The following is a 14,863-nucleotide window of genomic DNA, read 5'->3' as shown; positions in this document are numbered from 1 at the left end:
CTGCAAAGGCTAATCCTGGGGACACACAAGTCACATGTACCAAAAGAGAAAAACAACGGTTCTTGTGGGTTAACCTTTATTTTAAGTCTAATGTGTTCACAACCATTGTAATACAGAAACAATGCAAAAGTAATATCTAAGCCAAATAAGTACCATGTACATGCAGAAAGTTTTTCGCATGGTGTAAAATTGTACTTAAGGGGGAAGGGAAGCAAAATCCTGTAAAACAAATGTCACAAAAAATCTTTACAAAATTATTTAAAAATTTGTGTTACAAAACATTTGCGCATAAAAAGATTCCAGTACTTTAAATAAACAATAAATATATAAAATAATTTTTAGCTGATATCCTAAAATATTTAGTCTTGCTCAACAGTGCAGAGGAAATTATTTTTTGTTGATTATCCAAAATCTGAAGTAGAATTATTCAGTAATACTTAAACAAGAAAATAACCAATAATAAATAGTTCACATAATATAATAAGACAGACATAAATAAGTTAGTTATTAAAGTAACAATTGCACTTTACTGAAAATATTACACATCAATTATAAGAACCTACAAGCTAATGAAGGTGCAACAACAAGATGCTCATGTGCACTAATGACATTTATGGGTGAAAATGGGATATGCTCCTTTACTAAGAATCTATTTAGTCCAGGCTCAGAACTGCACTCCATGCTTTTGTCAGTATTTACTCCTCACAGTGAGTCTGCACACACTCCACTTTTAAAAATGACAAAAGTAACATGCAAACAGAAAAAAAGAATCCAAATAACAGGACAAAGCTCCAGCATCGAGGAATTCATTGTAGCATCTAAAAGGTTTGGATCAAAAAACAAAGGGCTGTCATCTAGAGGTGGTCCCAGGACTTGTTAGTCCGTCATCACACTTCAATGCCCTTTACTGCCTGGTTGATGGACTCCAGCAGCGCCCGGTTTTCAGGGTTCTGGTAGCAGTCTTTGTTGGTGAACATCTGGGTCAGCGTGTCCACGTAGCTGTCAAAGTTCTGCTCTGTCATTGGCTCCTGCTGAACAGACAGGTTTGCAGCCATCAGATGCCATAGAACTCACATCTGTGCAAAGATCTTGTGTTTACGCCTTCCTTTCATGAGGTGTACCACAATACATTAGCACATTCATTGCATCATGAGTCCACACATCTTCATGACTGGAAAGGAGCAGTGACAAGAAAGAAATTCTTCCTTTATTTTTGCCCCTAAATAAAACCTCACCTTCACCGTCTGACACACTAAGTCTACAGAACAGATTCCTCAAGTTTTCTTTTTAACAAACATCTAAAGGTTGCAGGATAGCAATTATGGAATGGTGTTTTTTTCTCTTGGGCAGATTAGGTTAACATTTTGATAACCTGAAAGTCTGCAGTGATGAGACCTGAAAAGATTACAATATTTAGGTTTTGTCTTCTTTAAAGTCCCACTCCGATCATCTTTTGATCAATTGTAAAAGTTTACCCAGTGGTCTTTTAATTATACTGTAATTATATATTTGTAGCCAAAATAAAAAAATGAAGTTTTGTTCTCTTAACCCTTGCGCTATCTTAAATGACCCCCCCCCTTCCATTGACGTGTTCTCCCTGCCATGACAAAGGTGGATAAAGGTGGAAAGATTTCATGTAATCCATGGACACCAGTGAAGATCACAAATCATTGAAGAAAAAAGGTTCAGAGCACTGTTTAGTGGGTCTAGATGACCCAACTCCCAACGTTAAAGCGCCTAGGATAGCACAAGGGTTATACATAATTTCTGCAGAGCAGGACTTCGTCAGAAATTCACCTCTGAATTGTGGGCGGGACTGTTGGCGCAGAGTTAGCCCTCCCCCATTTCCCATCACCCATCTGTCAAGACCTTCTCCTGCTAGCTAACAGCCCCTCACACCCCCAACCTAACATTACTGGTGAAACAAAAATGGTGAGTAACATTGGACTTTATGTGATTTTTCATGTACAGAAATTGTTTAGAAATGGCAAATTTTTGGCAATTTTGAAAAAATTATTTAAAATATTTTTGACTGCACAATAAGAAATGCTTTTTCCTTTTTTTTCTAATGTTTATGATAACATGATTTTGTCTTTTTAAGGAGAAAGTTAGGCAAAAGTGCAGACCTTTTAAATTCAAGTTTTTATTCATTTCAAGTATTTGAATTGACATCTTTGTAAAGTGATGGTTTTACTGTAATTCAAAACATTTCTTTTAAACAGGTTCAGACGGCGAAAAGGTAGAAACAGTTGTTATCAAAAACAGAAAATCCTCAAAACAGAACTTACCATGGTGGGCAGGTGAATATTAGCCAAGCTGTGGATCAAAGCCTGACTAAGGCCAGATAGTTCCAGGAACAAGGCCTCATTTTTCTCCTCCATCTGTTCGTTCTCTTCCTCAAGACTCTTTAGGTTCTTCTCCATTGAAGATATCTGAAGCAGAAAAAAACCCAGGGTCCAGTAGCTCAAAGAAAACAGAATCAGTCACTGATTTCAACAGAAATGTTTCAGAAGAAGGTAGTCAACATATTTACTTTGCACTTCATCTTAAAGTTTAGAACTGTGTCACGAAGCTATAGAACTGTCTTAAATCGTGGATTTTTTTTTTTAGGTATAGTGAAGCTTTTCATTTGGAAGATCAACAGCCTTAAATTCTGTCACTTTCACTTTATGACGTTCATCCAAAAATGTTCCCTCTGCTCTGGGTCGTTTGGATCTCGTTTGTCTTTTAAAATGTCCTTCATCTGTAACACAAACTATTGTCTGTTCGTCCTCCTCCAGGCTGCCTTGCACAGCTCTATCGACACGTCACCAACCTTTTAGCCAAAGTTATCAGCTCCACAGCCTTAGCGACCTCTACCACTCTAGACCACTGGGTCTTTTCTTCAGCTATCAGGGGATCAATTGGACCTTTCCCCTGCTGATGCCTGGGATGAGGGACCGAAGACTGAATTTATCCTCAAAGATAGATTTTCCATGTCCTCTGACTTATCCGGGAGTTGGTTTATTTGCATAATTAGGAAAAATAAGGACATTTCTAGAATTTGGATAAAGTTTTGCGCATATGTGTGATGGAACCCCAACTATTGAGACATTTGAAGGACAGAGATATTTTCTACCACCTTGCTGTGGTGATGAATTACGTCTGTCCATCTATGTTCCAAGTTTCTGTTGTTTCGATTATCAACTGCTATTTAGGCCAGTGCAATAATCTAGAACTTTCCGGCAGCATTCTGTATGTGACTGGAACTTGTGTTGTAGGTGTCCATCATCACTTTTTAACGGACACCCTCGGCCAGTGAGAATGGAGTATTTACCCAGACCTTGATATAAAATATGGTACTGTAGCCCATATATAGTAATAGTCAGTGTTTTATTCTCACTAAGTTTTAAAGACACTTTCAGACACTTCTTCTGTCTGTTGTCTGACCGGCACACATTCTAATCAATTCAGCTAATTCCTGTCTGTTCTCTGCCTTAATCTGCTGTCATTGTGTTCATTTCCTGTTGCTGAAATGACTCGATCACAGTGTGTTGATTTTAAATGAGCTAGCATAAAACTGAAATGCATAAAGCCCTCATTAGTATTGGACGAGAAAACTTCTATTAATTGTTTCCTTGGAAGCATTTTTGTTGTTGCTCCTGTAATGCAGCCGTGTTTGCAGCAGCACTTTGTTGTGAAGTAGTTTTGGCACATCCTCCATGTTTGACCACAGTTAGTGAGAGCTCACATACTGTAGTTTCACAGCCACAAGAGATTATCGCAATCAGCTCTAATAAGAGACCATTCATGTTTGTGTAGCTTAAAGTGTTAACATGTACCAAAAGGTTGTGTTTGACATGCTTTTATACTTTTGCTATGGGTTTTAATACAGTTTCTGTTTGTGGAAATGCTAAGTACAGCGGTTTAGGTAAGGTTCTTCCCATCATTTTGGCGTGCTGTACATTAGGATTGGACAAAAGGAGCCCGCACACAGTTTTTTTTTCCAAATGCAACAAAATTCATAGTTTCCTTTCGATGTGGTTGCAGAAAATGTCGAAACACTCTAAGCGGATGAAAGCTCCCCTTTCTTGTGGAGCCGAACTCACCTGAGTGTGCAGATGCAGCATGTCAGCCTCCATTTCTGAGTTGGACTCGTTTAACTCACTGATCTCCTTGTTGAGCTGCTTGATGTCTTCATCGTTGTCCAGAACTGAGTGACAGTAAAAGCAGTGAGATATCTGTCTACCCTGACATTGTCTTCCATAGCTTCCCAAGCTAGCAAAGTTAACAAAAAAGAGTTCCTTTTGGCAGAAAAGAGCCAATGAGGAAACAGAAGAAGAGTCGTCGATTACACAATACATGAATACAAGAAATACAAGAAATCAGACAAAAACCAGGAGTCTTTAGACAGTTGGTCCCACAGATCATAAGAAAAATGCAAAATATTCATTAACCAGCTGTCCAATGTTACGAGGATGCTGCTAATAAAGTCGTTCAAATTTCACGTTTATGATTATTTTTAGAAAATGGCAGATTTTGGGGCTTTTTTTTTGTTTTTATCCATTGCACCTTTAAAGTAAGCGTCTGATTTTTCCACTTTGACAGTTATGGTTTGGGAGGAAATCTACGTTACCTTTTAACGGTTCCTAGATGAAATGTAGTGTACATATAACGTTTAAAGTAGCTGGAGATACTTTACAGAGGACGAAGATAAACATTACCCTCAAAAGGAAAGGGAAACTGGAAGCTAAATAAAAAACGTCCACTTTAGCCTCGTACAGCCAGTCGGTGAAAAAATGTCTGAAAAATAAACCGGTCTGTGACCTGAAAAAGTTTGCAGACCTCTGCTCTAGAGTCTCTGCAGGTTCATGAACTCAGCTTCCTTGAGTACACAAACTACACTGGACACAATCCCATTACTTACCATCACTTGCTCTGAATTTTGCAGTAATATACTCATCTCCAGGGAGTTTTGTCTTCTTTTTATTGGCCGATGCCCTGGGACATCCTGACAGACTGTAATCCCACAGAACAGAACAGAAAAATAAATCCTTGAAGAACCATCATCAACATGAAACATTTTAGTTATAAATTGCAGTCATCATTTAGGTTCTAATGTTTTTGTTTTTTTCTCCTCATGCCCACCTTAACCCCAAATGATCAGAGCAGATGGTCACCCTCATCAAGTTTAGTTCTGTTATAAATTTGTATTTCTACTCTCTGTTCATGGAGTTTCTCACTACAGGGGACTACGTCAACAAATATGTAATGTAATTATTGGAATGGTCTCAACTAAAATTAATTACTAGCATTATTGAATTAATTTCATTTAGTGTCTTATATTTTGTTCATCCATGTTAGAGCATGTCTTAATGGTCTTCAGTAGGAACAGGATAAAAGTCCTGCAGCCTTACAGATGTATTTATAAAGATCTTCACCTGCGGTGTGTCAGGAAACTGCCATTAGCATGGCCAGAGCCGTCACAACCTGGTGTTGGGCAAGTTGGGCCCTCCGTCTTGAAGGCCTTCCAAGAAAAAGGAGTGCCATTAAGGAGTCCTTCCTTTTGCCGACGAGCTGCCAGTGGACAGCCGTAGGCACTGCGGTGGGTAGCATACTTCCCACTGATGTGGCCCAGACTATCACAGCCAGGAACAGGACACCTGAAGAGAAGCAGACAATGGCGTGATCTGCTGGTTTGGTTCGCATGTTACAGTTATCACCACCGTGCATCCCTTAACATCTACAGGCGAAGGGGATAGTGTTAAACCCGAAGCAACTTGTTGCCCTTTCTGTTTGTAACCTTCCTCTATTCTAAGTCTTTCTGTTTCCGCCTCCATCTACTTCATCCTCTGTTCCTCACGTTACCCTACCTCACCCACCTCCCTCTTATTCTCTTTTCTGCAGGGTCCAAAATGAAATACACACAAACATAATATGAATAAAGTTTAGCCTAAAATACAAAAGGGGTTTATCTAAATATACACCACATGTGTCTGAAGCTACATAACTCCCTATTGTAACTGTAAAACCGATCCAACAGAAGAGACCCTCAGCTCTTTTTGCTCAGTGGCTGAACAGGACAAGTAACAAAAATTATTTTTATTAGCTTTGTCCAATCTCAATGTGTCTCCTAAAGTTTATTTTCTTCTTAGGTTGTTTTTTTTTCTTTTGGTAGCAAAAAAAAAGTTACATAATGAAAAGCACTATATAAGCTACTAAGATGTTTGTCAAAACAGACACAGACTCACTTCAGTAGCTCTGAGTCATCTTTGTCATCCTTGGTTGGTGTTGTTTTCACTCCACCTTTCTTTGCTCTTGGACATCCAGAAAGACTGGCAAAGAAATACAGTGCAAAATCAGCACCCATTATCTGGGAAACAGTACTCAAAGACTATGGCAATGAGAAGTGAAACTTCTCTACTTTGTTTTCAAATCAAGATGGCTCATCCTGCTTTTCAAAAGATCCCTTTGTGTTAAAATGTCAGCCAACCTTCCAGTTCAAGCTCTCCTACACATCACATGTAGTTTTTATTATTTACAATTCCTGTCATTTAACCCTTGTGCTATCTTAGATGACCCCACCCTTCCATTGACGTGTTCTCCCTACCATGACAAATGTGGATAAAGGTGGAAAGATTTCATGTAATCCATGGACACCAGTGAAGATCACAAATCATTGAAGAAAAAAGGTTCAGAGCACTGTCTAGTGGGTCTAGATGACCCAACTCCCAACGTTAAAGACTCTAGGATAGCACAAGGGTTAAGTAGACTGTGGATATGACACAAACTAAAAATGGAGCTTGACAAGCAAGACTAGACAAAGGCTCCCACCTTCTGTGTGAGGCGTAGTTCCCAGTAATGTGGCCTGATCCATCACAACCTGGAGTTGGACATCTGAGGCAAATACAGACAACCGCACATCACTTGCAAAGTGTTGCATGTTATGTGCTTTTGCTTTGATGTGGACAAAACACGTTTTAGCATATTTATTTATTATATGTTGACATATTTGAAATGTTTAACATGGACAGAGTTGAAGCTGCAGATTAGTCAGAGATCAGGTAGAAGATAAGATTCACCAGAAAACACATACTTTAGTTCAGCGGAATGGGCAGCCATGAGGGTCCGCAGAGATTTATCAGCAAGAGGACAGCCTGACAGACTGGAAGATTAGAAAGGGAATGTCAGAAAACCAGAGGGAATTCAGAGTGTCATGTCAAGTATTTGACATGAAATGGGTGTTTTACTGAAAGACGGAGAGAAATTGAACAAAAAGCAGACAAGAAGAAGAGCTGTGAGAGCATTTGATGTCATTTTGACATACAGTGGTTCCTCGCTAAATCGCGGTTCACCTTTCACGGTCTCACTGTTTTGCAGATTTTTTCGCTGCAATTTTTCTTTTTTTTAAACAGACAATGGATCTGCGTGTTCTGCGTCCTGATTGGCTGTAAATCTTGTCAATCAATCTCCTCCGTGCCGTGTCTCCTGTACAGAATGTGTTCAGCTTTCCAGATCCTCATAAATCTCTGATCGTGATCAGATCTTTGTTTTCATTCTCAAATATTGGACGTATTGTTTTATGAAGGTTGGAACTTTGAGAGTTTAAACAAGAGAGAAAAGTCTGAAAATGTTCACGTCTGTTTGAGAAAAGTGGATAATGTATGTGGTGAAGTGTTTTGCAGCCTAAAACATCTGCTATCTCACTTCACAGATTTCACCTATTGCAGGTTATTCAGAAAGTAACTTTTGTGATAACCACTGTATTTACCTTTTCAGAAGTGGAAAGTGTGAGCATTATTGATCTTTGAGAAATTACAGTACTCATAATATATGATTGTGCGTATTGTCTGCAGACCAGGGAGTGTCCTAGTTGTCAGTCATGGCTTCTACTGAAGGTAAGAAGAATTCCCTGATTTTATCTGATTGACTATTATTTAGGTGTTCAAAGAGCTCTAATTTCTGCAATTTCCTACTCTTCCTCTGCTGTTCTTTCATTTTTAGGAGCTTTTCCTCCTGACTCTTTTCTAGTAAAGTATCTTATTGACTTTTGCATCTTAGTTCTTACTTCCATGTGTAGAGACTAATGAAGTAATTTAGTTTGAATGTGGACCCCTGATTGGATAGGTATTATAGGAATAAATAAGTACAGAACAGATATGGAAAAAGTCCAGAAAAAAAAGTTTCACTTCATATCTTCTCTGGATCAGGAAATAAGAAAAGCCACAGCACATTTGGCCTTTTGAATGTAAGCAAAAGGTCCTTGAAGATAGATGCACATCGGACTTGATCATGTGTGTTCAAGAACCCGCGTTTAGCACAAGGTGTGCAGACAGGACTGTTGTTACACATGTGCTCACAGTTGGAAGGAGCTTGGTGTTCATTTCCAACATTTACACTTTAAAAAACATGTTCCAGTTAACTAACAAGACATTTTGCTCTTCTGAGGACTGTGTAGAGCCTTGTCTTGTTCACCCTAAAGAGGCATGAATTCTTTTCCTAAACTGTTGCAGCTCTCATCCAGAAGGACAAACTGACCTACAGAGAAGAGGAAAGTGGGTGTTGGACTTCACTGTTGGCTTCTTAAAATCAACATCAAGGCAGTTGAGATGGTAAGTCTTGGTATCCAAGCATCCATTAAAGACATCACAAGGTTATCCTACCAAACTGTTCCCAGCCGCAATAGAATTACAGCTCACCGCTCCCTCAGGAAATGGTCAAATGTCAAGAGCAAGTTTCCTGAGTGACAACTGGTGAGTGACAACTAATTAGAATTTAAAGACACAGAAGCAACTGTGCAGGACTGTGTAGGATGAGACCCTCCACTAAACCTGACCACAGAGGCAATATGGAGATAATTCTAAAAGTTGCATCGCAATGTAATGTGGAGGCAACTCTGGCTCTACATCAGGGGTCGGGAACCTATGGCTCGCGAGCCATATATGGCTCTTTTGATGGTCACATGTGGCTCGCAGACAAATCTTTAATTATACTTTTTTTTTTTCATTAGACCAGTCCTTCTCGGGCGCGATGCGATGCCAGAGGCGCGCAGTAGTAGCGGTGCTTGGAGAGAAAAATCTGCGCCAGCGCTATAAGTTTACAATTATCTATAATTTCACAGAGTTTGTACCATCTGGAAACCTGTGAACTGCCGTGCCTAAAACTGCGCGCTCCCGTCTCTGAGAAAGAGCGCGGAGTTGCGGGGACGGGATGTGTGAGGGAGAAAGCAGAGGGTGGGGCTGAGGTGTTGTGGGGACAGGCAGCAGGTGAATCGCGCAGGGATTGTAAAAACGTAAAACCCGCTTCCCGTCACTCACTGCAGCGTGTGAGTGTGTGTTTGGCTCCAGGTCTGCATGTGAGCAGTCTGTCTCACATCTAAAGAACATTCAGACCTACGATCACGTTTAAAGTCTCAACGCCTGCATGAAGCAGAAACTCACCACGGATCAACCAGACTAGACCATCAGCAAAACTACCACGAGAAATACTCATTTATCAGCAACAGAATAACAATGTTACTAAAAAAGAATCCACAGACTTATTGTACTTTAAAAATGTTGAAATTACATCAAATGCACACATTCACTTGTATATTTAGTTTTAAACATATTGTCGCGGACTGAGTTGGATGGCTGTTGGGCCGCGTTAAAAGTTCTGGAGTTCATTGACCGCATCAAGCAGAGATCTGATTGGCTCTCAGTTCTGTCGCTCAGGTGGTTGTTAGGTAGTTTGGACCAATGGGGTTCAGCTATGGGCCGAATAAGGGAAATGGGAGGGCTGGAGCGGGAGCAGGGGAATATAAAGTTGGTAGAAGCGCTCTCTCTCGTCTCGTGTAGACAGGAGAGATTCAGGAGTTGCTGAATTAATTGTACGGCGTTCGTTGCGGTCTGCTGTAACCAGAATAAAGAACCTTAAAAGAGGTTAAGTCTCCGTGCCTCAGTGTGGGAAAGGGACGCTACATTATTGTATGGCTCTTTCGAAATTACATTTAAAAATATGTGGCGTTTATGGCTCTCTTGGCCAAAAAGGTTCCCGACCCCTGATCTACATTGAAATATTTGAATAAAGTAGTCTCTGGTTGTGTCCGAATTCCTTCCCTACTGACTACATAGTGCACTATATAGCGCGTTCGCCATTTTGTGGGGCTGTCCGAATCTACAATTCCAAAATCGAGTGCCCTGGAAATTTCCCATAAGTCTCTGTGAAAAACCAGAGTGCATCAATGCTCACTAGATCGGTGAATTAACCCACAATGCATTGCGTCGAAACAATTTTTGCCAAAAAAAATGTATTTAAATGGTGTTTTTTTTATAAACCATCAACGTTTTCCTCTTCAGAAGACAATGAACTCATAAATAATCATCATAAAACGCTCATATCAATTAGATTTTAACTTTAAATTGATGCCGTCATCTCCGCTGTTAGGGGTTAGGGTAGGAATTCAGACATAGCATTTGAAACATATCATCAGAATCTGGACACTGCTCGCCAACACTGTGTATCTAATGCTAAGAATAGCAATAAGGATTCCGTACTCACCAACTGTAACCTGTTCAACATAAAAGAGATTCTGCAGCAATTGGAGCAGGGCCACCAGATTCTGGTAACTATTTCTTACCAGATTTTAATATTTCAATTACAGTGTATTTCTTTGCTAGATAAATTGTCATCCATGTCTGTCCATAGTGCACACTGTTTTATTTAACTCCTTTGTAATCACGCGCTTTTTGTGCTACATATAGGTTGTGTTTATCAAAAAGGGACGCCAAACACTTTTGTGATGCCAAATGCTGGTAAGCCTGAAAGTATCTGCCATAAAGTTTTCCTCTTCTGTGGAAACCTTACCTTCGATGTGATGCATAGTTGCCAGTAATGTGTCCACTACCATCACAGCCCGGGGTTGGGCACCTGGGACAAGGAATGCACCCATAGATTAATGTGAAGCAAAACATAATTTCCAAACATGTTTTTTAATCAAAGCATTCAGTTGTCATAGGAGGCCTACTGTCTCCATTGTGGCCCCTAAATTCCCCCTGTGGTTTCCTACTTGCACACCTGCTGCAAGGTTGTAATAGTCTGGCACTAGATATTAAATGAAAACTCTCTTAAACAATGAGGTTGGTTAATGAAACCTGTCAGGATGCTGTTGGCAACAACAGCCTCATACCTGGAGCATTGTTCTCCTCCATTAGAGGATGCCTCCCCTTGTAGGTTTTAGGGGTTTCTACCTAGGAGTGTGGTTCACTGACGGTTGCCCTGATCAACTTTCCTTCAGTCAGTCCTTTGCTCGTTTCTAATTAAATCCTAAAATTCACCTTCTGGTTCCAAACTGGATGAGGCAGCAATAGCAAAGGCACAGTTTAAGTTATTTAAAAAGTCGCTCTGCTTCCCTTGACATCACATGGCTTTCTGCAACTCATTGCTTTCTTCTTTCAGCATGTCAAATTCCCAGGCACACAACATGTCACTGCTGACTCCTTTCCGTTTGAACTTCAGGCTGTCAAGAACCTTTGTCAGGAAAGTGTGCTATTGTTGGCTTCCAAAGAAGTGAGGGCACCCTCAAGTCATAGGAAGAACTGATTCCCATTTTTGTCCCTATGCTGCCATGCTAAATATCTATAAATATGAAACTCCAACTCACCTCTGTCCCCACTTTATCTCATCCTCCACCAAGTTATGTTTTTTATGACACATAAAACTAATTCTCATTAGCATCAGCCTGATTCTGAGAATTATTAAGCCCATTCATTTCCTATAGAAGCAGCTACGTCTAAAACCATACAAGACATTTCTTCAGCCTCTCTCTCAGCTGCCTACACCTCTGACATCCAAACCAACACTCATCTTTGCTGCTCAAAACTCCCTGAAACCGTGATAACTTGTGATAAATTTCATATAGCTGATGGTGGTTGTGCATTTCATGTGTCTCCCATGGTCAGGCTGTGTCTGCTCATTATATCATCATAAGCATTGTTGTTTTGTGATTTGCTTCATGATCCAGACTTATCAGAAAGGTTCCAACTGCTGCCAATTATGGCTCATATCAAATTGTCGGCGTGGGTCCATTTGGCTGCTGGGTAACGCTATGCTTATCGCTTTCATTACATCGTATTGTGAATCTGTAAGACCATGGCTCCCAAAAACCCAAATGTAGGTTTGTTTGGCTCCTGGGCACTGCTAAAGCGTGGATCGATCCCCTACACAATGCCAGATCTACTTATGTTCATTCTCTGTTCCTGCCTACCTTGCTACCCACACTCTCAGTTACAGTCCAGGTCTTCAATCTGAATCTCCAGTCCTGATCTCCAGCTTTCCTTTCCAGCGCCTGAAATTACAAGCCAGCCTGTGCTCCTGCCAGTCAGCCCCTGCCCAGTCCAGCCTCTTCACCTGATTAGGACTTCTGGTCTCAATAAACAGTCCAAACCCCCGTCTGCTGCCTGCTACTTTGATCCACCAGTCCCTCACAACAATCCCTCTGCATTCCAGTTGGTCTTGCCAGCAGTCCTCCATCCCATTCCCCATAAGTGGTAAAGCCTTTGCATGATCTGTGCCTTACCAATAATTAGCTTCTTGGCTCTGGGGTTTATTTATCTCTTTATCTTTTGGCTCCAACCAAATGAAGTCAATTCAGTTGCCATTTTTTTGTGATACAGACGTCGCCATGTCGGAGCTTATCCCAAGTGCACAAGACATCATTGCCCCAGAACCTAACCACCAATAATATATGGACATTTTGGGTCTGCACATCTTTCTGTATCACAAAAATTATTACTCATATTCCCAAGATCTCTTCTAACTGAAATCTGTAGTCTATCCTCAGCTATCCCCCAAAGAAATACAAACTTTTTGAAAAACAAATCAGCAATAAATCGATATCTTGACCAAAGTTCCTCAAGTGAAGAGGAATTCAAGAACAGTGACTTACACAATAATGTCTTTTTTGCTGTCTTTGGGCTGAAACTTAACTTTGAAGTTAGTGGTTGTAACTTCACCAGGGTACTTCCTGTCCCCCAGGCTCTCCTGATCATCTTCCTCACCTTCAGATGAGGAATACGAAAGAGCAGTGTAGTCCATCTGAAGAGAGTTGGTAACAGAACACACTTTAAGCCAGCTACAAAATTGTAAGATGTACACCACATCGATGTGCTGATTACACTGATCTGTTCTAATGGAGATGCATGGTGTCCATGTGGGTGTGTTCACCACCTCTTCTTCATCTTCTTCCTTGACTTCAGTTGATTTTGTGAAATCTAGAGGCCCCTCCCAGTCATCATGAGTATGTTCCTGAGATGTCACTCCCACTGGTTGAGAGGAAGTGTATGAGGATGATGAAGGTTCCGGAGACGGTGTGTCATCTGTCTTAGCCTTCTTCATGCTGAGGTCTAAGGTGCCATTCTCGTCTACCTCAATGTCTGACTCCTGCAAGATTTTAATCCGGTTAGGCTGTTCCATCCACAGATAAGCCACTCTCTGCTGGGTGTTGCTGTTGGTGCAGTCTACTAATGTAGTAAATAATGTTTTAATGATGTTATAATGTTCTTTTGAGTGCAGGGAGAGGCTGGATCACCTTGGCGTAGGGATTCTGGGGTTTGGTGCTGAGCGTCTCTGGCCTCTCCCAACAGCGTGTTGATAAGTTGAGGATAGCAGTTGCTGCCATGTGGGCTGCCTCTGCCTCTTGGCTGTAGTCATAACCACTGGAGGACAGGGCGGTCTTAGGAAAACTCTCTGAGACAGCATGAGTCGGTGAGGAAGCCTTGGGAAGTGAAGCTGTGTAAAGAATAAAACAGTTTCATTTTAAATTGAACAATGTGAAAGAAACAGAGCTGAAATATGAAAAGACTAAGGCCCCATTTACACTGCATGGTTCAAGTGACCCAATTCCGATTTTTTCCTCTCATGTGGCTCAGATCAAATATGACCGGTGAACGTGTAAGCAGGACAAAAGCGCATGGATTCCGATTTTCTCAGATCGGATTCAGGCCTCACTCATATGTGGAAATAAATCAGATGTGAATCGGATACGTGCATTTGCGTGTGTCATGTAAGCAGACAAATCGGATATTCCCCAGTAAATGCGAGTCGTACGTCAGTGACGTCAACGCAGGACACCACCAACTGAGATCACATGACTTATTAAGGTGCTTTTGTGCGCTTATTTTGATGTTCGAGTACAGCTGGAGCCCCATCAGCGTGTTACCTTTCAGCCTCAGGCTTCAGACCATAGTCGGAAACCGCTGTTATTTCCGGTCCGGTCCCGGTCGGGACGCAAACGGTAACTAATGAAGCGGGACACCGTTGCTATGGAACAGGCCAGAAGCCGTTTATTTCTTTGCTTGGATCAAACTGTTAGCACAACGTCTGCAAACACTTCCTCATTCAAAACTCAGAGAGAGCACATAAGCCGGCCTCCTTTTTCCTCTCATCCAGGGGCATCCAGGCTACCTCCTTCCGTCGCTGTGTTGCCTCCATGACAACCGCAGTCACACAAAAGAAACACAACTAAAAGGGGCGGGGGGAGCTTTGCTTGTTTCTTTTTCGCCATGCTAAACGTTTGCCGTTTGGACCAACATGCATCTTCTAAATGTGCTTTTATTACTGTTATGATTATTATTGAGAGCCTGCTCGCTCATAATTTTTTTAATCCGTGCGGTCAGTGCTTTGTACTTGGCTGCAAGGACCGCGAAGAAGGATTATCATTAGGCTAATAATACATGCTAAAAACATTAGCCTTGGAGGTACTTAAAACTCTGTGCGGGCAATGCCGCAATGAGCATCTTGGATGTAATCATGTGGGAATTACATCAGCCTTTGTTTTGTCTGGACACCACTGGAAACAAATATTCTTACAATGGTTTAGAGTTTCTCAGATCTATGTAGCAGCACT

The 14,863-nt window shown here is 41.0% G+C and overlaps 1 protein-coding gene across 3 annotated transcripts in view; it reads right to left on the bottom strand.

The window, feature by feature from the left end:
- Positions 1-59: 59 nt before the first annotated feature.
- Positions 60-14,863, bottom strand: part of LOC101167938 (myelin transcription factor 1) — a 42,193-nt gene continuing 27,389 nt past the window's right edge. Inside the window, exons 11-22 of one of the 3 annotated variants that reach the window (XM_011473018.3) lie at positions 13,547-13,746; positions 13,186-13,398; positions 12,905-13,053; positions 10,825-10,887; positions 7,076-7,144; positions 6,814-6,876; positions 6,231-6,314; positions 5,421-5,642; positions 4,907-4,998; positions 4,089-4,192; positions 2,289-2,432; positions 60-1,028 (exon numbers count right to left, since the gene is read on the bottom strand). In XM_011473018.3, coding sequence (XP_011471320.1) covers positions 888-1,028; positions 2,289-2,432; positions 4,089-4,192; positions 4,907-4,998; positions 5,421-5,642; positions 6,231-6,314; positions 6,814-6,876; positions 7,076-7,144; positions 10,825-10,887; positions 12,905-13,053; positions 13,186-13,398; positions 13,547-13,746 — 1,544 coding nt within the window. In that variant the 3' untranslated portion in view covers positions 60-887. Of the gene's footprint in view, positions 1,032-2,288; positions 2,433-4,088; positions 4,193-4,906; positions 4,999-5,420; positions 5,643-6,230; positions 6,315-6,813; positions 6,877-7,075; positions 7,145-10,824; positions 10,888-12,904; positions 13,054-13,185; positions 13,399-13,546; positions 13,747-14,863 lie in introns of all 3 variants that reach the window. The other 2 variants (XM_011473017.3, XM_011473019.3) reach the window with 2 other exon arrangements.

Source organism: Oryzias latipes, chromosome 7 (assembly GCF_002234675.1).
Source record: "Oryzias latipes chromosome 7, ASM223467v1".
Classification (NCBI taxonomy): domain Eukaryota; kingdom Metazoa; phylum Chordata; class Actinopteri; order Beloniformes; family Adrianichthyidae; genus Oryzias; species Oryzias latipes.
The sequence above is the reverse complement of the archived record's forward strand: the minus strand, read 5'-3'. Positions and strand labels throughout refer to the sequence as shown.